The sequence below is a fragment of the Pan paniscus genome, chromosome 13 (genome assembly GCF_029289425.2).
Source record: "Pan paniscus chromosome 13, NHGRI_mPanPan1-v2.0_pri, whole genome shotgun sequence".
Classification (NCBI taxonomy): Eukaryota; Metazoa; Chordata; class Mammalia; order Primates; family Hominidae; genus Pan; species Pan paniscus.
Genome location: NC_073262.2, coordinates 67,338,478 through 67,362,269, shown reverse-complemented (window position 1 = coordinate 67,362,269; position 23,792 = coordinate 67,338,478). Strand labels below are relative to the sequence as shown.

The window sequence follows — 23,792 nt, the reverse complement described above, 5'->3', positions numbered from 1 at the left end:
ATACAAAAATCTCATGTGCTTTTCATTTTCACTTTTAAAATTATTAATTTGCCTTTAATTTGCACTATTGAGTTGCTGGATGAGTGTAAAAACCATTCAATTGTAAGACATTTCTTAAATGAAATATTTAACTTAAAGTTTATGAGATTAAATAACCTCTTGTCTCTACCATGAATAAAACCTAGAGTGATAGCAAATTGTTTTGAGAATTATGAGTCTGAGATAATCTGGTTTTATGTTAACGTGACTGCTCACCAGGAGAAAGAACTTCACTATTATTTTTGAGGCAGAATTTAAAAGAGTTCAGCTAATTATTATTTTTCAAAATTCCTTCCTTGCCAGAATTGCATATGATGAATGGGGCAAATTAATATTTAGGATTATATCTGCATTTCTTTGTAGCTGGAATAAGCTCTGATTATAGCCTTGAAGAGATAGATGAAAAGGAAGAACTGAGTGAAGTGCCTAAAGTTGAAGCTGAAAATATTTCTCCGAAGTCACAAGATATTCCTTTTGTATCTACTGATATAATAAATACACTGAAAAATGATCCTGACTCAGCCCTTGGCAATGGTAGTGGAGAGTTCTCACAAAACTCCATGGAAGAAAAACAAGAAACTAAAAGCACAGATGGAGAGTAAGTAGTCTCTGTGCTGGAGTGTTGGTGGCCGTTAGTTTAATTAATACTAGTCTTCTGAAATATAGATCTGATATTTTAAACATAAATATAGTCAGCCCTTTGGTTTTGACTTTATCCTTTTTACCATTATATAAGAATGTTTATTAATGAAGTACTTATTTGCATGTAATTACATTCAAAGAAAATCAAATGTGACAGTTCTAATATCCCTGTGTCAGATAAACCATGAGAAATAGTTTGTGTGATTCAAAAATGAAAATTTTTCTTTGTGTGGGTGTTTTGCCTGTTAACCTATGTGACCTATATGTAATATTTAATTTTCAATTTTTACGAAGTATTCCTGGTGGATTTTCACTGGTATATGAAAACAATTCTGCATTTTAGAGTATGATGTTAAATCACGAGTATTACTACTTGTAATATTTAATTTTCAATTTTTACCAAGTATTCCTGGTGGATTTTCACTGGTATATGAAAACAATTCTGCGTATTAGAGTATGATATTAAATCACAAGTATTATCTTTGCAGTCAACTTTATGAAACAGAGAATGTACTTTCCGCTTTATTCTAGAAACAGACAGCTATAGTCTAGTCCACTTAGGTTTGAAATGCAACAACATGGATAAAGATGAAATCAACCAAGCAAAATAAACCATATATGTCAGACGTTTATTATAATTTGCATGAGATTGTCTCCTTATTAAACTATTCTATCACCAAAGGGAAAAAAATATCAGTGAGGTCAGTCTACATTCTGATTTATATAGTTGACCTTGCCAGATGAAAAACTAAAATGTTTCATTTAATTTCCTTTTTCTTTAAAAGGCAAATAACTGATAATAACAAAATAAAGCCACTATTTTGGAAAAGTGTCTATTTTACCAAGCTTCTTTCTTTTTAATGGGACCACCACATGAAAGCTAATGTTTCATAGCAGCATTTCTTCTCAGTTATATTTTTTCTCTGCTATTAAATTTCCGATGTTTGGCAGAAATAAATGATTATTTTAGTCCATCTGTCTTTGGAAATTATTGCCTGTTTTCTCACTGTGTGTGTGTGTGTGTGTCTGTGTGTGTGTGTATGTGTGTGTTTCAATAGTATCAATATACAATGTCATATCTTCCAGAGAACCACACAGTGTAGTATATGATACAAGCAATGGAAAGAAGGTAGTTGACAGTATAAGAAACTTGAAGTCGTTGGGCCCAAACCAAGAGAATGGTGAGTTATATAAATTAATAGCCAACACTTTCTTACTTTTATTATGTGCCAAGGACAGTTCTTAACACTTTATATGTATTAACTCATTTAATCTCCTGTAACTCACTTAATACCTACCTCATTTATGGATATTATGGGTACTATTATTTTTAGTTCCATTTTACAGATGATTGTGCCACAGAGATATTAAATAACTCACCTGAGGTCTCACAACTACTACGGTAAGTGGTGAACCTAGGATTTAAACTGGTTGCTCTAGAGTGTGCCCTTAACTACCATGTGTACTACTTTTGTTGTTAAAACATAGAAATTATCTAATTTAGACTTTGGATCTTAAAAATGTTTCTTCTGTGTATCTATTTGCGATCTGTTTCTCTTTTTTTCCATCTAACTTCCTTGGATGAAACTTTTCTGCCTGATTTTTCAAGGCCCAAATCATCTAATAATATAACCTTATTTACCACTGTTTCCCAGTTCCCATCCTCATATTAGCACAACTTATTTTTTCTCATGATGTCATTTGCTTATTTCTATATCATAAGGCATATATTCATGTTGTCTTTGTCTGAAAGACAATTTTTCATCTATTTTACCCATTTAATTTTTATCCAAATCATATCATTTCATGTTTTTACTTGATTATTAGAAGCTTTGTGGTTCTATATTTATGATTCCTCAACTGAATTAGGCAGTCTTGGATCAGATAAATTACATTTGATACTTTGCACTACTCATGGCACCTAGCAGAATCCTGAGATACTCATAAAATATGTACTTAGTATTGAATTTCAGAAAAACAATCCTATGCAAATAGAAAATTCAAAAAATACTCAATGGTGTTTTAAGGGGTTAAGAAGGAAGTGGCTTATGAATTCTCATAGTCCAATCTATTATGTTGATCTAGGAAACTAGGTTAAGATATTTAGAAAACTTAGGATGTAGTATTCATATTTGAATAAGACATAGATAATCGCAATGTCATACTTATATATATAATTTTATATATATATATAATTGTATGTGTGTGGTATGTGTTCGTTAACTTGATTATGTATGCTACTGATTCATTTTCTCCCACATTCAATACCATTGTGAGATATCATACTGAGAAGGTCTAAAAGCAAATAATTTTTTCATTCTTTTCCACTTGAGTCAGTTTTTCACAGCATGTACTGTGATGGCAATAGCATTCCTATTGAGAAATTATGATTTAAAAGCTGCTTCTTTCTCTTTAAAACAATAGTCAAGTTGAATCATTTTTGTTAAGACTTTTGTTGTCAAGTTAGTGCCAGAGTCACAAGTACATTTACGTAGTACTTTGATTTGCATATGGTTTGTTTTGCTATGACCTTTGTCAACTCTAGTTGTTTTTTAAAGTAAATAATGTCTATTATTCTTAAAGTAGTTTTATTCTGTTTTCCTTTTTACCTACCCTTATCTAAATCACCTTCTTGTAAGTTTGTCAATGTCAGTGTCACTTTTGAGTAGAGGGTCACTATAGTATAAAAGATACCTTCTCCCTCTACTGGCCATTCTTGGAAAATGATCTAGCCATTTATAAACACTTGGTTAACATTGTCAGTTGTATATGAGGATGGATTCTGGGTTTCCAGGACTGCCAGTCACTGGAAATAATCATGAAATGTTGAGAAGAAATTCAGAGTTAGACAATGGTAAACTAGGTGTAACCTACCAAAAATATGAAAAACAGAGACTTATAATTCTAAAACCAATAAATTAGGGTTTTTAAATGGGGATTCAATTTAAAATATATGTTTACATTGATTTACTTTCTTTTGGAAAATATTTCTGGGAAATACATATACTCAGTGGAAAATTAGAAATAAGAAAGAAAGAAGGAAATACATTTAGACTCATTTCCTGCTGCCAGAGATTGTTTCTTAAATTCTTTCATGCTTATAACAGTGTTCAAAATAGTGTTTTTCATATGAACATTGAAAAATACTTATGAACCAAGTAAACTGAGAGCAGAGGCAGAAATGTGCCTCTTCTATGGTTCCTAAGAACATGGGTCTTCAATTTTGTAAATCAAAATAGTTAATAATAATTGGTCATTGAGAAAAGAATTCACCTAAGTAGATGGTACGTATTCTGATACTCAGTTGCATTTTATCTGGGAAGAATAAAAATGAGTTCCATTTTAAAATTACATGTTTAATATAGGAATCTTGCAACACAATATAGAATATTAACTGCCACAACCAAATAACTGTGCAATCAGGCAGAGTTTAAAAATGTGAAGATATGTTTTTAAATTGTATACAAATTTACCTAACATGATATTTTTCTGCATGCATATCTTTTTTCTTTTTCTTTTTTTAAGAGAGAAACTATATAATATAGCTTATTACATTTTAGGCAGTGTACTTCATCTCATTCTTATAGGTAAAAGTGGGTAATGATAAAACTATAGAGAAATAACTTGACATAATTTCACAGTTTGACCCCCAAGGCTCACATTTAACTTGTGCTGTGCAAACTATTGCCATATGTGAAAAGGCCACTAGGGTTTTGAAGATAAGCACAGTGATGGTGCAGGAAGCATGATTCTTCAGGGCATTTGAATAGAGGAGCAGAGGAATGACTTAATTCGGTACTGGGCACATGGTGCAGACTCCAAACCCTGTTTCCTTCCACATGCCTCCTGCCAGTGCTTTGCCGTCATGTTGTTGACTGGAAGCTGTTGCTCTGTTAACCTAGACACTGGCAAATGAGTTTTGTTTTCAGGAGGTCTGAATTAGAATCAAGAGGAAAAGTAGTGCAAGGGAGAGGAAGGTTATTTTCTCTACTTTGATTTTGACTCTGACTGTAGAATAAGGATGCCTATTTCCAACAGAGAAAAATCGAAACCATTATGACTGATTTCATGTCATTGAAATCACCCATGTTATAACTAAAAATAAAGTCCTCTAACAGCCTTCAACAAAGATACCTAGTTAACAAGACAATCAACTGAGATTCTGTTTTTACTATAAATCTTAATGTTTTCTGTTAAGGCCTTCATTAAAACTGCATTTGCTGGGATTCTTTTCCTTTTAATGTTAGGTATGAAAATATAAATATGCTAGGGGCTATAGAAAAGACAGTCAAAATAGAGGAAAAATACAGTTTTTGAATTTGTCAATTTCTATTTTTTGTCATGAACAATGACTGAATGACATCTTCTAAGAAGTAAAAACTTATTTTTATTTACCTTCTATGGAGTGTTTATTCTGGTCAATATACTGATGAGCATGCTATCTAAATGATACACATATAATATAAATATTTTCACCTTTTTATGTCTGAGCAAACTGAGGCTCAAAGGGGTTAATTAACATGTTGTGGCCACACTAGTTAAGCCAGGGATTCCAAACTTCAGTCTGTATGAATCCAAAGCACGTACTGTTTTCTCTGTATGCTACTACCTACCTTTATATAGTCAGTGAGTTGAAAATTATCTGTAGAATTCAAACCAAACTATTTCAGGTTGGAGAAAGTAGGCATTAAAAACTTGAGGTTTTCTACTTTTTTCATATATTTAACTTGATGATTTTTTTCTCTCAGTAGTTCAAAATGAAATAATTGTCTATCCAGAGAACACAGAAGACAATATGAAAAATGGAGTGAAGAAAACAGAAATCAATGTAGGAGGTGTTGCCAAAAATAACAACATTGATATGGAAGTTGAGAGACCATCAAACTCTGAGGCACATGAAACTGATACTGCTATAAGTTACAAGGAAAACCATCTAGCAGCTTCATCAGTACCAGATCAAAAACTGAATCAACCCAGTGCAGAAAAGACAAAAATGCAAGATGCAGCAATTCAGACAACCCCTTCTTGTAACAGTTTTGATGGGAAACACCAAGATCATAATTTATCTGACTCCAAAGTTGAAGAATGTGTGCAAACTTCAAATAACAACATATCAACTCAACACTCATGCTTAAGTTCACAAGATTCTGTAAATACCTCAAGGGAATTCAGGAGTCAAGGCACCCTAATTATACATTCAGAAGATCCGCTTACCGTAAAAGATCCAATTTGTGCACATGGTAATGATGATCTTTTGCCTCCTATAGATAGGATTGACAAAAATTCAACTGCTTCTTACCTAAAGAATTACCCACTTTATAGACAGGACTACAATCCCAAGCCAAAACCTTCAAATGAAATTACACGAGAGTATATACCCAAAATTGGCATGACTACTTATAAAATAGTGCCTCCCAAATCCTTGGAAATATCGAAAGACTGGCAATCAGAAACCATAGAGTATAAAGATGATCAGGACATGCATGCTTTAGGGAAAAAGCACACTCATGAGAATGTGAAAGAAACTGCCATCCAAACAGAAGATTCTGCTATTTCTGAAAGCCCAGAAGAGCCACTGCCAAACCTTAAACCGAAGCCTAACCTGAGAACAGAGCATCAAGTGCCCAGTTCTGTGAGCTCACCTGATGGTGCCATGGTTAGTCCTCTGAAACCTGCTCCCAAAATGACAAGAGACACTGGCACAGCTCCTTTTGCACCAAATTTGGAAGAAATAAACAATATTTTGGAATCAAAATTTAAATCTCGGGCTTCAAATGCCCAGGCCAAACCCAGCTCTTTTTTTTTGCAGATGCAGAAGAGAGTATCGGGTCACTATGTGACATCTGCAGCTGCCAAGAGTGTCCATGCTGCCCCTAATCCTGCTCCAAAAGAACTGACAAATAAAGAGGCAGAAAGGGATATGCTGCCTTCTCCGGAGCAGACTCTTTCTCCCTTAAGTAAAATGCCTCACTCTGTTCCACAACCCCTTGTTGAAAAAACTGATGATGATGTCATCGGTCAGGCTCCTGCTGAAGCCTCCCCTCCTCCCATAGCTGCAAAACCTGTGACAATTCCTGCTAGTCAGGTATCCACACAAAATCTGAAGACTTTGAAAACTTTTGGTGCCCCACGACCATACTCAAGTTCTGGTCCTTCACCGTTTGCTCTTGCTGTAGTGAAAAGGTCACAGTCTTTCAGTAAAGAGCGCACCGAGTCACCTAGTGCCAGTGCATTGGTCCAACCTCCAGCCAACACAGAGGAAGGGAAGACTCATTCTGTAAATAAATTTGTGGACATCCCACAGCTTGGTGTGTCTGATAAGGTAACTGTAGCCTTTTTAAAAATAAGTATTCAAATTTGATGACATGGTTTAATGGGGGTTAACAAGCATGTTGGTATGTTTGTGTGCTACTTAACTCTGAACTCATATTCATCTGAAATTAAGCTATTGTAGTGAAGATAGTGGTGATACATAAAATCTGATTATTTGCTCCCAATTATAACTTACATAACTTGTTTAGGTATTACTGTAAGGTCATCATTATATAATTGTGTCATTAGCAAATGTTTTAAAGTTTCTTTGCTCATATCATTTGTATGATATATTTACTAGTTTATGGTTCTATTTTCCTTGGTTATCTTAATTTGTTTTTAACTTGTCTAAATCTTCTGGTTTATTCTCCAATTTTACATTACTATGTAATAGTAAAGGAAATAGTCTTAATGAAATGGAAAAATAATAGTATGAGAGACTAGACAAAATAACTGAGCATCTCTCAGCTATGTGATTTCCATCATATACACTCAACTTCAGCTTGCATATATTGTACATTTTCACATATAAATACATGGAAAGCAGAGTTTTAAAATGTAATTTTCTTAATTCCCCATTTTGTTAATTCAGTGTCAACTTTCAACTATAATATGTATGTTGACCAAACTGTTATCTAACCACTATCTAACCTTAAATATTTACCATAAAGGAATGTTGTTGACTTAGTGTTTGGTCAACTAAATGTTGTATTTTGCTAGCTTCAGATAATAGAGTCAAAGGAGAAGATGAAATTCACAGCATGATTTATGATAATCCTCATGCAATTTTAAAGAAATACTTTGTGTACTCTTACTCTGATAGTGTTTAAAGAATACATTCATATTTGTGTGACAGTTCCAGAAGTATTTAATATTACTTTTTCAAACATTCCTAGAGCAAAAGAATGTTAACCATATTGCCAAGTAAATATTTTTCCATAATTGTATAACAACATTTATCTTAATATTTTTCATGTATTTTACATTTATGTTTATTACTTTGATACAGCATCAGGAATAGAAGTATGATACAAAGATTAATTCTTTACTTGGGCACAAAGCCTGTGATTTTTCTTGGAATAGAATACCATTCCTAAACAATGGAAGCTTGGTTTAGATAATAAAGCTTTTAAGTCATTGCCTGAGCCCTGTTTGGCTCATTTTTTGGTAAAGATACGTATTTGGCAGTTTGAAAAAGACATTTAAGATTACTTGATAACATATGCCACTTACATCAGTTACTAAATATTCCTTCCTGAGAAGCGTAATTAAATTTTTTAGTCTTCAGTTTGGAAGTTCCTAATTTTTATATATTGATTCTCATGGCAAAAAATAAAACATGGTTAGCACTTAGTCCATGTGACTTCCAGAAACACAAAATAAGCTACTAAGTGTAGCATAGTAATTAGTATTCCTTTATTAGAAGATATATTAGATTCAACAAATATGACATTGTCTATTTGACTGTTTTGCTCATTTAAAACTAGTAATTTCATAGCCTGGTATGTTGAAACCATGAAAATGGGTCATTTTTTAGTTTGCAGTATTTTTTAAAATCTTAATTTGGCTTTTCTAACCAGTTCTGTGTATTGGTGAAGTCAGCAGTATTTAACTCAAGAACAATAAAATTACCACTGTATTTATGAAGCAAAGAGTGGTACCACTTTTCTTCTTTGGCTTCCTGAGTTCAAGAGAGAATAATGCCCTCATCTTCCAGCTTAGCTCTGGCAGCAGAGATAATTCAGTGGGTGAGGAAACAGAGCTGTGTCTGAAACACCAGTGTGGCAAATGGTGATTGTTAAAGAACTATTGATGATGAAAATGTTTTGCAAAAAATGGCCCATTCTTTTCTTGGCATTCATATAAATATTTCACATTTATTTTTGTAGGAAAATAACTCTGCACATAATGAACAGAATTCCCAAATACCAACTCCAACTGATTGCCCATCATTCACTGTTATGAGACAAAGTTCTTTAACATTCCAAAGCTCTGACCCAGAACAGATGCGACAGAGTTTGCTGACTGCAATCCGTTCGGGGGAGGCTGCTGCCAAATTGAAAAGGGTAAGTCTTCTTTATCAGATGGGTGACAGTGGGTTTATTGTCACCATTGTCAAACTAATACTTAGGGAAAAAATTTTCTAGCATGTAAATCTAAATAGGGTTCCCAACGTTACTCTTCTGTGTCCTTGAAGTATAAGCTGAAAGAGTTCCAGAGTCTTACACGTATTTGAAAAATATGTCAGGTTTATTTTCCACAACATGGGCCAGGTGCAGAACATGAATTTTGTTCATTCTTACATAACTATATAGAGAATACCCTGGACTCTGATTTTAAGAGATTATGTTAGCACCTCGAGAAAGACTCTTTGGAAAACACCTTCCTGTTCCAAAAAAGGTACATTAGTGATAGGAACCTACAAGTTTGTAGTCATAGCTCTTGCCATGATTAGTTACCACCATATATGAGGCTTAGGGAAGAGTTTTATAGGTTAAACCAAAAAAAAGTGCAGAATACCTAGAGAATGTAGATGATAGATAATGCAGAAATTCTAATCTTAGTAATGTCCTGCCAAAGTTGTCTAGCTCCTCCTTACTGTGGGGTAGAAGAAGAAAAAAAGAGGAAGTCTGCTTTTTCTCAGGAAAAACACCCAAGTGTCACAGGGAATTCTTTTCAGGTGAATTTCCTCCTTGGGTTCCCTTCATCCACTGAGAAGAAGATGTGGTGAAGCTTTGAACAAGGCATCAGCACTTAGACTCCCCAGAGAGAGTCCTCTCCCTAAACCTCTGTTGTCTTCTCCCCTTAATTCTCCTGGTTGGAAGCACCTCCGCATCTAAGACGAGGAAAGTACTTATTATTCCATTAACTCCCGAGGCATTTCATTTTGTGAATTCCTTCTGTGATCATTTTAAAAGCCATTTAGAGAATAGTAAGAGACTTGTTGAGCAAAACATTGAGCTCAACAGAAATTAAATCTGCAAAGGAACAGGAATGCTACAAAGATAGGAAAAGAAATGGGGAAAGGCTTTCCGGGCCTTTCAACCATATCAACATTGGCCAAACTTGACTGCATAAGCCAACTTCCTTGGTGTGTATGTGAGGAGGTATGAGTGACAGCAATTCCTCCCAGAGGACTTGGCACCCTGTCTGGGCAAACATGGAGACAAGGCAGAATACTGGGTGCTGTCAGGAGTGGAGGAAACAGGAGGGAATACTACAGTGGATTAGATTTGAATTTTGTAAATTATTTGTAGAGTCTGATTTTAGGTGCCAGGCAGCATAACAATTTGGTATAGCTTTTAATATTGAAATTGGTTTTTCATCGGTCATGACAAATTTATATTTTTAGAGGAGGATAAATGCCCTTGTTAATAAATTACACAACCTCACGAAAAGTTTTCTTTTTCTGATCTTGTAAATTAAGAATGAGTTTCAAACCAAGCACTACTGGTTTCTCAGTTCAATAAATTTGGCAAGCATTTTTAAAGCACATAAGTAACAAATATTGTACTAGATACTGAGAACACGAAAATGAATAAAATGAAGCCTCTGTCTTCTGTGCATTCACAGCCTGGTCCTGAGATACAGTGGTATATCAGGCCCATGGGAGAACCAAGTTACTACACAGAAACTGATTGCGATGCCTTTATACTAGGTCAGTGAAGATATTCATCAGTTTCAATGAACTAATTGCAGAAAACTGCATTAAGTTGGAAATGCCTTTTAGGCCAACAGAATTATACAGGCCAGCAGCTATATACTTGGTGTGTTATGGACCCTGACTTGGCAGTCCTTTCACACAGAAAACTCTCATTGCTTCTAGAATGAGCTGAAGATGAATCAACATAAAAAGTGGGCAATAAATGATTATCCTATAATTGTTTCCTGTTTAAAACTAATTACTTTAGGTTCTATTGAATCTAAAATTTTCTGTCTTTCAGTGGAACCTTATTGATAGCTCTGAGCATAGTGCCAGATTCTAATTTTTTTAAAATAAAAATCTCATCTATAATCCATCTCATTTCACTAAAAATGGACATAGTATCTAGTAAAGTTCACAATATACAAACTTCATGACGAGCATTTTTCACTTCTAGTTACGTACCCTAAAAATGTTGTTATTGTGTACCAGGACTCTCACACATAAGAATGTTCAGGGAATATTATTTGTAAAAACTCCAAATAAATATAACCCTAATATCCAATTAGTAGAATTAATAGCAGTATATTCAAAGAATGGACTGTCATATAGCCATCAAATGGACAAAATATAGTAAAATGCAACAGTGTGCACAAAAATACACAGATATATATGCATAAAGTTTGACAGCATACAAAACTAATTTACATTATTTAGTGATGCATGCGTAAGTGGCAGTTATTTTTAAAAGCAAGGAAGTAATTACAAAACTTATGATAGCGCTTACTTCCAGAGGGAAAAAAGAGGGGTTGCTGAGGGCTTATTGATGTAGGCCATGCACACAATTTAAGGGGGAATCAAAAAGCTAAGTAATCCAGATAAATGTTATTTATTGTAATGCAATAAAAATATTCAAAATAAGGCTAAAATCTATGCTGAAGAAAATACCACAATTTTAAAAGAAGATTAATAGGGAACGTGGAGGTATTTTTTCTCTTGACATGAGTGGTGCATTGTATGCACATTTGTTTTTCACTGGGCTGCGTATTTACATTTAGTGAATTTTTCTATACATATATTCTATTTCAAAAAATTGCAAAAGGAAGTAAAAATGGGCACAGGCAGGCTCTTAATTTCTTGTGATCTTTGCTTAAGTCTTATGTTTCTGTTCTGTACTGAAGATTTCTTCTGGTTTCTTTTAAATTCTGACATTTGTTTTATAGAACAACAATTATATTGCCAAATAAAATCTCCAGTGATTTTGATAGTAGGTTTAGATTGTTCATCAGAAAGTTGGCTCTGTGTTTCTCTATATCTTGGCACCCAAATGTTCAATTTAACTCCAGGTACCCACTTGTCTTATGGCTCTGGTTCATACGCAGGCAATTAACCTTCATTATAATGGTTGGTTCACAATAGAACAATTATCTAGTTGATTGCTCTAGTGTAAATGTAGTCATAAATATGCCATGTTTTTAAATATGCCATGTTTTTTGTCATGTTTCAGAAGGGATTTTTTGCATACCTTACCCCTACTCAACCCCCATGTAGTCACAGAGATTAGTCTTTTCTTCAAGTAAAGCATTAATAAATCAAGCTCAGTATTTTATAAATTGTGTGATGTTAAGGTTTATGAATCAGCAAATTATTTACAAAGAGTAAGACAGATTAATTCATTACCCTTGGCCTGTGTTGACATAAGAACAACTTTGGCTTTCAGTACTTGATGGTCTCTGATTTACTAAAAATGAAGTTATTACCCTATTACAAGTAAGGTCTGAAAATAGTGAATGATATTTTGATATTTATCACTGTGTATTAAGTGTTTTTCAAATGTAAGATTTATCTTTGGTTCAACAGAAGGTGGAGGGAAGGAAAAAACTGGGTAAGTCACACAGAATCTTGCTGGCTTGTTTTGTTTATTTAATTAGTTTTTTTAATTCATATTTCCTTAGTTTAAATTTGAACAACCAAAGAGTTTCAGGTTGGCAGCGATTTCTACGTTTTTAAAGTAAATGTAAATGATAGAAATTGTTATAGTTACATTCCTTATGGAAAAAAGAAAGCTATGTGAAATTCCTAAAAATGCTTTAAACTTCAGGAGTAGACAATCAACTAGTAGATATTCACATCAGTAAATTCTTAAATGTTGTTTTTTTAAGTATCTGTATTATAAGTGTAATATGTTCCTCATTCAAAAACATTCAAGTGATACCTTCTTTTTTGTTTATGAATGTTTGTAAAAAGTTACCATATTCCATTTAAGAAATATTTATTGAGCACTACACTGTCCCAGGCACTAAAATAAATATAAAGTAGGTATAAACTGGCATTAAAATCAGTAAGATCTCTGCCCTCAGAATGCGTAAACTAGTATTCTATTGATGGCTTCTTGTGTTTAAAAGTTTAGTAAACAAGTTTTTAAATAATAAAGAAGATGTCATTTCTATTCAAAAATAACCATTCTTGATAGGTTGCTCTGTAAGCTTCTAGCCCACTTCTGTAGTATGTAAATGTATTTAATTTACAAAATGGAATCCTCTGCAAATCCATTCATAAACAAATGTCTCTTTGAAGCTTTTTAAAATTGTTTATATATATACATATACTATTCTTTTAAAGATTACGTAGTATTTGACTTTATGAATGTGCCGTAGCTTATTTGTTCATTATTTCTGGACATTTAAGTGGATTCTGTATATGGTGGTACAATGAGCATCTTTTACGTGGAGACATTTAGAGCCATCGATACGTTTTCTAAATGCCTAAAACAAATTTTCTCCTTCACAAAGAATTATGAGAACTGCAATTTTGGCAAGGATTACAAAATAATTATCCTGTACACAGAAACATTTAGGACCAAGGTTCCACAATGGAAGTCATTACCTCTGCAGTCAATTAAGTGTACTGAGTTCCTTTCCTTATGGGGGCCCAGTGTGCAATGGCTGCAAACAGCAGCTTCCTTGGTGGTGTATGCAGCCTGTTTCCTATATAGGTTGCTCTAAGGGACCTTGATAATAGGCCTTTCAGATGTATGTTCATGTCTCTGGCCTTGCATTACCCCAATGTAGGCTTCAAACAGGCATGCGAGGTGCCTTTGGAAAGCCCCAGGGCACTGTGGTCAGGGGTCACATTGGCCAAGTTACCATGTCCGTCCACACCAAGCTGCAGAACAAGGAGCATGTGATTGAGGCCCTGCACAGGGCCAAGTTCAAGTTCTCTGGCTGCCAGACGATCCACTTCTCAAAGAAATGGGGCTTCACCAAGTTCAATGTCGATGAATTTGAAGACATGGTGGCTGAGAAGTGGCTCATCCCAGATGGCTGTGGGGTCAAGTACATCCCCAGTCGTGGCCCTGTGGACAAGTGCCGGGCCCTGCACTCATGAGGGCTTTCACTGTGCTTCCCCTCTTAATACTCACCGATAAATTCTACTTCCTCTCCAAAAAAAAAAAAAAGGAAAGAAAGAAAGTCATTACCTGTCATTTGTTGGCTATACTTGGAAAGAAATCTCACAGGCATACTAAAGAGAGTGCAGATGAGTTTTCCCTTCTGCTGGTGGCAACTCTTCTTACCATATTCTTTTAGGTGTGTAGTGTCAATCACTCTGCTCCATCCTGGATTCATCAGACAATCGAGAAAACTCATTAGTTTAGATGACCAATCTTTATTTAGTAAAAGGCAAAAAGCGAAGCGCAAGGAAGCCAAGTCCAAACTAAATTTGCCAATTTCATTTTCCTTTTAACCAATTTACTCAGTTAATAGGAAAATCTGTGGCCATTTGTACTCCAGTTGTCTTCTTGTGAGAAAATGATAGTGTTTGGTTATGAATCTAAATTAGTCAAATTATAATCTAAACTGTCTTAAAATATCTTCATTATATTGCAAGTATGATGTTTCAAAATATAGGTATTTACTATTCAGAATACAGATGACTTTACATTTTTCAAAAGCTGGAATTTCACACTATGTAGAAAATTCTTCTTTTAGTGTTTTTATTCACTTATAGTTTGTGAATAGAAGACTTTGCCATAGAATTTTGAAACTTAGGAGTTTACTTACTAGGGGAAAAAAAAAACTCCTTTTCAGTCTTCAGTCATTTGGCTTAACAGTCACAGATTTTAATTTTTAAATCCTTTATATGAAAGCATTTTTAAAACCAAGGGCTAGTTTTTTTGTTTTGAATAAATAGGGGGCCATTGGGAGGGGGATTTCACGTTAATTTATACCATCAGTACAAAACTTGTAAAATTCATTGCTTTGTGGAATTCACTTTATCTTTCTACATTCTCAGAGGCAGTTTTGGGGAGCCAGAATTACAGAATTAATCTAGCTAAAAATGCTCTTTAACAGCTTGGTTTGCAGTCTGTTTGTGCTCTTGTCCTTTGTGTTGATTTGGTAATTCTGTACAGATTAAGATGTGTTAATGGATTATTTATCTTATTTGTTGTGAAAATAACGACTCTCTCTTTAAATTTTATGGTAGAATGAACATTTATTCTTGATTATAATTTATTGAATAATAAATACTTATCATTTACAATTAAGCAGAAGTTAAAATGTGGTAACTGTTGAAAATTGAAAATCAGACAGCTATCCCATTTTAAATTGATGGGTGCAAAGTGTGTTTCTTTCTCTTAGGTTACCATTCCATCAAATACAATATCTGTGAATGGAAGGTCAAGACTCAGCCATTCCATGTCCCCTGATGCCCAGGACGGCCGTTAAATGTTACCCTGCCACACCACTCACTGCACTTCACTTCCACTTCAGACCAACTTCATACTAATGGAACATTTTGGCAAATGTATATTCAGATGTACACTAATATATTATCTATTAAAATATTAGAATTTGTGCTGTGGCTTTTAATGCCAGAAGAAAAGTTACCAGAATTTATAATTTATAGTAATTTTTTGATCTTTTTTTTGCCTTAAGAGTTGAATATGTTGCTTTAGAACTTTAAAACAAGGTGTAAATGATTTTCATTTTTTACAAATGAAAAATAATCCCTTTGTATTGATTTCACTTACCAGCACATTCTCTACAATGGTGACTTAGACAAAAGTATAAGATTCATAGACTTATATTTGTATGACATACAACTAGGACAAACATAGATATGACATTTGCTGCCTCAGTGTAGCAATTGGAAATATTTATAAGTTATATGAAAGCCTGTTTTGGGCTGAAAGAATGATTTAGAAAACTAGTGATACCAAATAAGTATATTCAGTTCAATAATTATTTTCAATGATGATTCACTTAGTGTGAAAGACTTGCCTTGTGTATTCTTTATGTAATTACAAATCACTGTCAATTTTATGGGAAGCTCATAGTATTTTAATATTTTATTAACATGGAACTCTTGTTTTTTTAATCTTTAGAACTTAAATTCTACAAGAATTTTAAATATTTTCTGTATATAATTATGACATTGTCACACAGAAATTACACATTTTATGTGCCAGAAGCCTTAAACATCTTTCTGTGAAAATGCTGATATATTGTGACAGTTATTTCACATTTGGTATGTAGAGAGGAATAGGGGTTAGTTTATGTTTATATTGAAAAACTTTAAAGACTATTTGGAAGTTCCAGAAATTCTGGTTTTAATTCAAGTAAAATGATAAAATAGTCATTATATAGTTCAGATGCTAATATTCTAAGTAATAATATATATTTACATTGAAGCTAAAACTGTTAAGCAAAACAATGCCAATTTGTCGGCTTACAGCTCTTCCAGAGTCTAGAGCCTGTTGGTGTTCTGTCCCTACTTTAAGAATTTAATTGCTCACTTATTCTGAAAGCTTTGTTCAAACACGATGATATTAAATTTGTTTTCACTAAAACTACTGGGATATCTGCCTCTTGGGGATTTTTTTTTCAATTTAATAAAAGCAAGTTGTATATTTGGGGTGCTTTTTAAAAATATATAGTTTGTGTCAACCAGCATATTTATTTCCCTTACCTGATGCATACATTTCTATTAGCCAGTGAACAAACAAGAAATTTGTAAGATTTACCATTTATCAGGGATCCCTAGTGTACATTTAAGCCCTGGCATTCTGACTCCAAAATGCATGGTCTAAACATTTAAAATGTTTAGCATAGTTCCTGATACATGGCATGGCCATCTTAAATGCTAAATGTTGCTGCTGTTTTCCTTGAATCATTTGGAGAGACCCTCATATATAGATACTGAAGTTATGTTGTTATAAGCAAGTAGAGAAAGGAGTGAATTTTTTTAAAAATATTGTGATGGCATAATTATCTACTTATAAAAATATAAATTTGGATCCCTAATTTAAACCTTCATATATTTTGAGTTGGATTGAAGACATAAAGACAAGCAACATGTAAGATGTTTTCAATATATTAATATATAAGAAAGGCTTAATTTATGAAGAAATGAAAGTTACTACAACTCATGATAAGTCTACCTAATAGAAATATCAGCACATTATTCTTACAAGAGGAAATTCAAAAGGCCAACAAACATGGAAAAAAAATATTCTTCACTGATAATCAGGGAAATACAAGTTAAAAACATGGAAAGTTACCACATCAAATTAGCAAAAACGTAAGTTTCAAAATAGCAAGTGTTGTCAGGAACATCAAACAGTGGGAACTCTTCTGTTGGTGGGAAAATACACTGGCATAACTACCAGTTCTGCAATATCTAGTAAAATTAAAGATTCCTTACCATGTTACCTTAAATAAGTACTTATGCACGTGCATAAGGAGACATCTGCAAAAATGTTCACAGCAGCCTTGTGTAAAACAGCAGAAAGGGGTCCTAACCCGTGCTCAGCTTTAGTAATGCATATATTCATATGATAGACTTCCACACAGCAGTCCAAATGAACAAGCTAGAGCTATATATGTCAGCATGAATACATCTCAAAAACAAGTGACAAGAGTGAGTGGTGGAACAAGTCATGTTTTATGAAATTAGTTACATAAAGTATAAATATAAAAAATGATACTATAAATTATGGCTGTATATGTAGGGAAAAAATTTGCTGGTGGTTACCTGTGGGAACCAAGAAAGACTGAATTGAGATTTATAAGAGGCATCAATTGTGTTTGTAGTATTTTATAAACTGCTGTTTGAAAACAAGTGCTTATTATATTCTAGATTCTAGTATACTTGTAGTTTATAATTATAATAAAATAATGTTTTAAAGGTCACATAGGACTTAGGGGGCTATGTATATAAACCATTAATACATGTATGTTCTGAAAAGTCGCCTTATCGACACCATTTTAGGAGAATGTGTGCTATCCTGTCAATGGGGAAAGAAATTTGTGACAAGTAGTTTTCACTCATCATATCCTAAAATAACAGCACAAGGAAGATACAGGAATGGTCTAGAACCAACTTTTGACTTTCATGTATAATTTTTAGCATCTAGGCATTTTGCTTTTCCTTCTTTCCCCCAATCAAGTTATTTATTTATATAATATTAAAATTATAATTCAGATTACATATATATGATAGAGTATAAAATACATTCTTTTTCATCCCCAGCGTCCCACTCCCCTCTCCAAAGATAGCTGTTAATATTTTGATATGAAGCCCTATATAGATGTATTTATATGAAGTACATGTGTGCAGGTTTGTTGGGGGCTTTTGTGTGTGTGTGTGTGTGTGTGTGTGTTTCTTAACATGAAAGGAGGTCACACTCTAATACTATGTAACAACTTGCCTTTTATACCAGCAGTGTTCTGGAAGAGCTTTTCTTTTTACACATACAGATCGATCGTATTTCTGTTAGCCATTCTATTGTTTCTTGCTGCGGTACATAATGTTGGCTGGAGTGAAGAGATTGGGGTTCAGATCACAAGTCTGCCACTTATGAGTCATGGGATCTTGGGCAAATTACTTTCTCTATGCTTCATTTTCTCTTCTGAAAAATGAATTAATATGAATAAAAATGAACCTTATTTTAAAAACGGCAGGCAATTCATCTTTTAAAGTTACCTGATGTCAATACTATTAGTGAACAGGTATTATTTGCCTAATATACTCCCTATCCTTTGAGGAGTGACCCTTCTTCCGATTTCACCTCTTCATGAACTGCCAGATCTGGCCTTGGCCACTAGGCACTGGCAACAGCATACACACTCTGTCATCTTATCCAAGTCCTTGAAATGAGACCAATCTTTGTCCTGAGACTTAGTTACTTATAGGTGCTTAAAACCCAAAGCGTCCCAATTGATACAATTATGTATGTGTCTAATTCCAGTTTAGTTTGTACCCACTACCAGTAGAGAAAATAAGTATCAAAGAACTAAGAATCAAACTCATCATTTTTAAAATCTACTGATTTTGATAACTGACTTGAAAGAAAAGAACTTGCAATTAGAGGTCATAGTGAAGATTTCCAGGGTCAAAGTGGTTTCTGAGGTTTTAGATGTAAAAATAGCTCCTATTTATTTGCTATTTCAGAGTTGACAACAAGATTTTTATTTGATCCACATATTTAAAAGGTGTGCAAAGATTGCTACTTTACAAAGGTCACAGAAGCAGAGGAGTCTCAGAGTCCCACATCCAATTACTAATTTGTTCTTCCCCATAACTAAATGTAGCAAATGATGAAGAAACTGGTGCTAGATTTCAAGGGATACCAGAATAGGAAGTTATTTGTTCTGAATCTTCAGTTGGTTTTCCTTTTCTCTTAAATGTTACCACTTTCCTGCAAATTTCCATCCTTAATATGTTAGACTCTTCATATAGATACATTGTGTTTACAACAAGGAAAAAATGCCACCATGTGCTCAGAACTTTTTTGACAGGTATTTTGAGAAGAGTTGTGGAACATTCTGGTAATTTGTAGAGATCTGTTGGCATCTCTGCTTCACAAACTGGAAAAAATCATTTGTAAGTCTTGCTAATTACTTTTCTTGGAGAAGAAAAAAAATGCTACAGTTGCAAACAAATGTATAGTTTTCAAAAAGAAGCAACTTTTTTGCTCCCCAGTTTATTCTTAGTTTCCAGCCCAGGCCTTGCGATAGCGATAGGCATAGTGATGGCCTCAATTCTTTCTCTCTCTTGCATCCATACCTTTTGCTGTGATAGCAGTGATGGCCTCAGTTCTTTCCCTCTCTTGCATCCATACCTTCTGCTGTGTGACTTTGCAGCTCCTCTCATTAAAGAGGCAGAGCCCCCTCTCCCACCCATAGGAGCAGGTTTTGAGAGTAACAGAATGAAGTGAAAATGACACTGTGCCAGTTCTAAGACCAGCCCTCAAAGGTTCATGTGTTTCTGCTTGCTTTCACTGTATTTGAAATGTTGCTGTGAGAAAGACATCTCTGAAACAGCTGAATGGTCCTAAGAAAAGGATGAGAGATGCAGGGAGCAGAGCTCCCAACTGAGGCCAACCTAGATCACCTAAGAGCCAGGCCCCCAGTTTACTCTGATGTGTAAGCAATAAATGCTTACCCCAGCAATACCACCAAGGTTTGTGGTTGGTTTATATACAGCATTAATGTGGCAATAGGTGCAATACACCCTGTTAAACAAACCATACACATATGACTCTAACCCTAATCATAAATTCATTCAGTCTGTTCAGTTCCACAACACTGTTTCCTCCAGAATCTCACAGATGACTTACTAAATCCAACACAAATACACCTCAGACTTTCTGTCTAGCTCCCAACCAGTTAAAAGCAATTCTAAATATTTTTTTCTTAGTCGTAGTGCAAAAGTATATTCTCTCCCTTTCTCTATAGTTTTCTCTCATTTTGTCTTCAGACCTAGAAGCATGAGAGCCCAGCTGTCAAAGTCATCTAGACCCCCTTCAGAAGGTCATTAAATTTGTCTATTTCACAGGATTGCAAGATAAAATACAGAATGCCCAGTTAAATTTGAACTTCGGATAAACAACAAAATTTTTTTTAGTATAAGCATATCCCATACAATATTTGGGATATACTTATATTTTTATATTGTTTATCTGACGTTCAAGCTAACTAGGCATCCTGTATTTTTCTTAGCTAAATCTGGCAACTGTGCTATTTCATTGAAAACCTGAAAGTGTACAAAGAAGGAAGAAGCAGAATCTGCCATATGAGTAATAGAAGTGAGCAGGCCCAGGACTCCCTAAGTCAAGAAACCAAGAGGCGTCATTACAGAAAAGAGTAACTCACCCTGTGTGCTCCTTGGTAGTTCTCCCTCAGCGATGCCCCCATGTTATGAATGGGGAAAAGTTCACTGAAGGGTTCATAGTGAAGAAACTTTTTGGATGATTTCTGTTGGTGGATTTTGGATACCTTCAAGGGATCAGAAAATAATATACTTAGGAAATTTTGGTAATGTCATCATTACTCTGTACGTTATTATTATGACGGTTACAATTGTTAAATCTAGGTGGTGGGTATGTGGGTTATATTGTACATGATTTTTAACTTGTCTGCATGTTTGAAATTATAATAAAGTCAATAAGTAAATTATTGAGACACTCCTGTTACAGTGACCGATTGCACTCTATTCATATGGATAAAGACATTTAATTTGTGGCCATTTGTTCTCCTTCCACCCATTAAGAATGTTAGTCAAGTCAGGATAGATGATTGGAGGCAAGTAGGAATTTGGCAAAAGCATCTCACTATTAGCAAAATTAATTAAGGGTGTTATGGTTCAGTTTTAACTAAAAAACACCATACACTGCAAGACCTGATGGAGCACAGTATTATTATTATTATTATTATTATTTATATTTTAAGTTCTGTGATACATGTGCAGAACATGCAGGTTTGTTACATCAGTATACATGTGCCATGGTAGTTTGCTGCACCCATCAACCCATCATCTACATTAGATATTTCTCTTAATGATATCCCTCCTCTAGCCCCCGCCCCCACCCCCCGAGAGGCCCAGTGTATGATGTTCCCTTCCCTGTGTCCATGTGTTCTCATTGTTCAACTCCCATTTATGCGGTGTTTGGTTTTCTGTTCTTGGAACACGGCATTATTTTTAAGAGGGACGGGAGAAATAGGGAAAATGAAATTTAAATACCACTTCTCTACCATTTACTCTGCTACATGTCCCTTGAGGTAGATTTTTATCACATTTTACTCATGAAGTTCAGAGCACCCTAGGGTGGTGCTGGGGTTGAAGACATATTTGATACCATGGCCCCATTTTTTTCTGCTATACTCTGCTGCCTTATTGCAATTGTAACTGTGTACTTGAACTATCTTCAAAAAGTTTTTTTTTCCTTTGCAATGAGTACCTCATAAATTACATTTCTAATCTTTGTAACCTTATCTCAGTTGCCTAAACCGGAGAAAAATCATAATGAAAGTGACCAGTATTTCTCCAAGACCACTTATTCTGCCATTTTGAAACCTGATGGATGGCTGGTAATTTGTACGAGGTGTTGCACCACATCCCCTATAAATATGGGACACCTCCTAGAATTTTACTAGGCAGGGTGCTTTAGAGAAGTATGGCCTTCTTGAGAAGTCTAGAATCAAAGTCAGAGGAGACAAACAGAAATGTGGAGAAACATAATCCAACAGTGCATGAGATGTCCCAGAGAAATATTTGCTAAATGCTAGAGGCTGCGAAGACATGATGTAAAGGGACTGGTGATCTGGACTTCCAAAACGGGGTGGATAGGAGTTGGTAATGTGAATATAAGAGGAAAGACTCTGAGGGCATGCATATGGTGAGTTTTATTAACAGTCTGCATTATTCTGGGGTGACAAGTTTGTTCCTTTATTTGATGAACATGCGTTGACCATTTTCTTTCCAACAGGCACTGTGCTGGGTCATAAAGAAACAAAGACAGCTAAGACAATTTTAGTCCTCCAAGAATTATAGACTAGTGATGGTTCATAAAACACGGTCATAAAAGAAAACTATGCTAGAAATGTAAGTTGTCCCTTTTTCCACTAGGTCATTTGCCTTTTTTCAGAAGTGCTTTATATGTTCTTGATACTAGCTCATTATTAGTTACATGAATTTAAATATTATCTTCATGTTTGTGGCTTATTGTTTATTTAAATTGTCTTAATGAAAATTTCTTATTAACATAATTGAATGCATCAGTATTTTCTGTTATGGTTAAGATTTTTTGTATTATGTTTAAGGATTCCTTTTCTACCCTGAGGTCAGACAGGGGCATTCATTGGTATTTTATTCTGAAAGTTTTAAGGCTTTGCTTCTTAAATTTAAGGTCTGAATTCATCTGAAGTTTTTTGTATGGTTTCAGATAGCAATCCATTTTTTCTTCTTGCTCCCTATATGAATAGTCAAATTTTTAAACTGTATTAGTTAAATAACCATGCCTTTCTTCAGTGATCTGACGTATTATCTCCATCATTTTTGATGATCCCTAAATTCCTAAGTCTATTTTGGGGCTTTTATTTTCCTGTTCCATTGGTCAAAATGTGTATACTGCACCAATATTACTGTCTTAATTACTGTAACTTTATAATAAGCCTTTATATCTTGAAGAAAAGTTGCTCGTTTTTCTTCTCCTTCAGAAATGTCTTGGCTATTCTTGCTCTTTGCTCTTCTCTGTAAATTTCAGCATAGACTTAATTTCCATAATATATGACTGGAAATTTTACAGAAGAGTTAATGTGTCTAACTAGCAAACACGAAGAATAGCTCAGTGTTAGCAGTTAACTGAGGGAATGCAAATCAAGACCACAAGGAGATAACAATTTGAGCCTATTGACAAAAATTCAGAAGTCTAATAATACTAAGTGTTGGAGAGGATATGGCCCAGTATGATCTTATCCACTGTTGGTGGGAGTATCAATTAGTACAAACACTTTGAAAAATAAGAGGGAATTCTATAATATCTAACATTTGCATATATCCATTTATCTCTCTAGATCTGGATCTTAGCCCTCTCCACCCTGCACTGTGTTCTTGGAAGGGGATCATGAATGGTTTCCTTGCATTCTGCCTTCTGATTTGGTTCAGCCAATGAGAGACCATGGCAAGACATTTGTGAGAAGGGTAGAGAGTCAGGTCAAGGTTCTTAGTGAGATCAACTCTTTCTCTGCCAGTTTGTTAACTGAATTCTACTGAAAGCTAGAGCTCTGTTGAGTAATCTTTTAAAGCTGCAGCTACCCTTTTGAGATTAAGTAATAGCTCCCTGTTTGTGCCTTGTTAGGGCTAGGGATGTTTA

General features: G+C 34.4%; 2 protein-coding genes and 1 non-coding gene across 23 annotated transcripts in view; all 3 read left to right on the top strand.

Annotated features, from left to right (window-relative positions):
• The window catches only part of COBLL1 (cordon-bleu WH2 repeat protein like 1), a 193,748-nt gene that overhangs the window by 140,442 nt on the left and 29,514 nt on the right, over positions 1 to 23,792 (top strand). For 9 of the 21 annotated variants that reach the window (XM_024927872.4, XM_055108679.2, XM_034954392.3 and 6 more), the window contains 5 exons: positions 403 to 637; positions 1,768 to 1,862; positions 5,430 to 7,003; positions 8,883 to 9,059; positions 15,277 to 16,552. In XM_024927872.4, coding sequence (XP_024783640.4) covers positions 403 to 637; positions 1,768 to 1,862; positions 5,430 to 7,003; positions 8,883 to 9,059; positions 15,277 to 15,363 — 2,168 coding nt within the window. In that variant the 3' untranslated portion in view covers positions 15,364 to 16,552. Of the gene's footprint in view, positions 1 to 402; positions 638 to 1,767; positions 1,863 to 5,429; positions 7,004 to 8,882; positions 9,060 to 15,276; positions 16,553 to 23,792 lie in introns of those variants that run through there. The other 12 variants (XM_034954394.3, XM_034954391.3, XM_055108678.2 and 9 more) reach the window with 3 other exon arrangements.
• LOC103786515 (large ribosomal subunit protein uL16-like) lies at positions 13,517 to 15,270 on the top strand. The gene has a single exon (XM_034954405.3). The coding sequence runs from the start codon at positions 13,667 to 13,669 to the stop codon at positions 14,021 to 14,023; it is 357 nt and encodes a 118-aa protein (XP_034810296.1). The 5' UTR covers positions 13,517 to 13,666; the 3' UTR covers positions 14,024 to 15,270.
• LOC112439160 (small nucleolar RNA SNORA70) lies at positions 13,525 to 13,659 on the top strand. The gene has a single exon (XR_003027459.1). It is a non-coding gene; the product is annotated as a small nucleolar RNA SNORA70 (small nucleolar RNA).

Excerpts from the sequence above, each read along its gene's own strand:
- LOC103786515 (XM_034954405.3), top strand. The coding sequence starts at position 13,667 with ATGTATGTTCATGTCTCTGGCCTTGCATTACCCCAATGTAGGCTTCAA.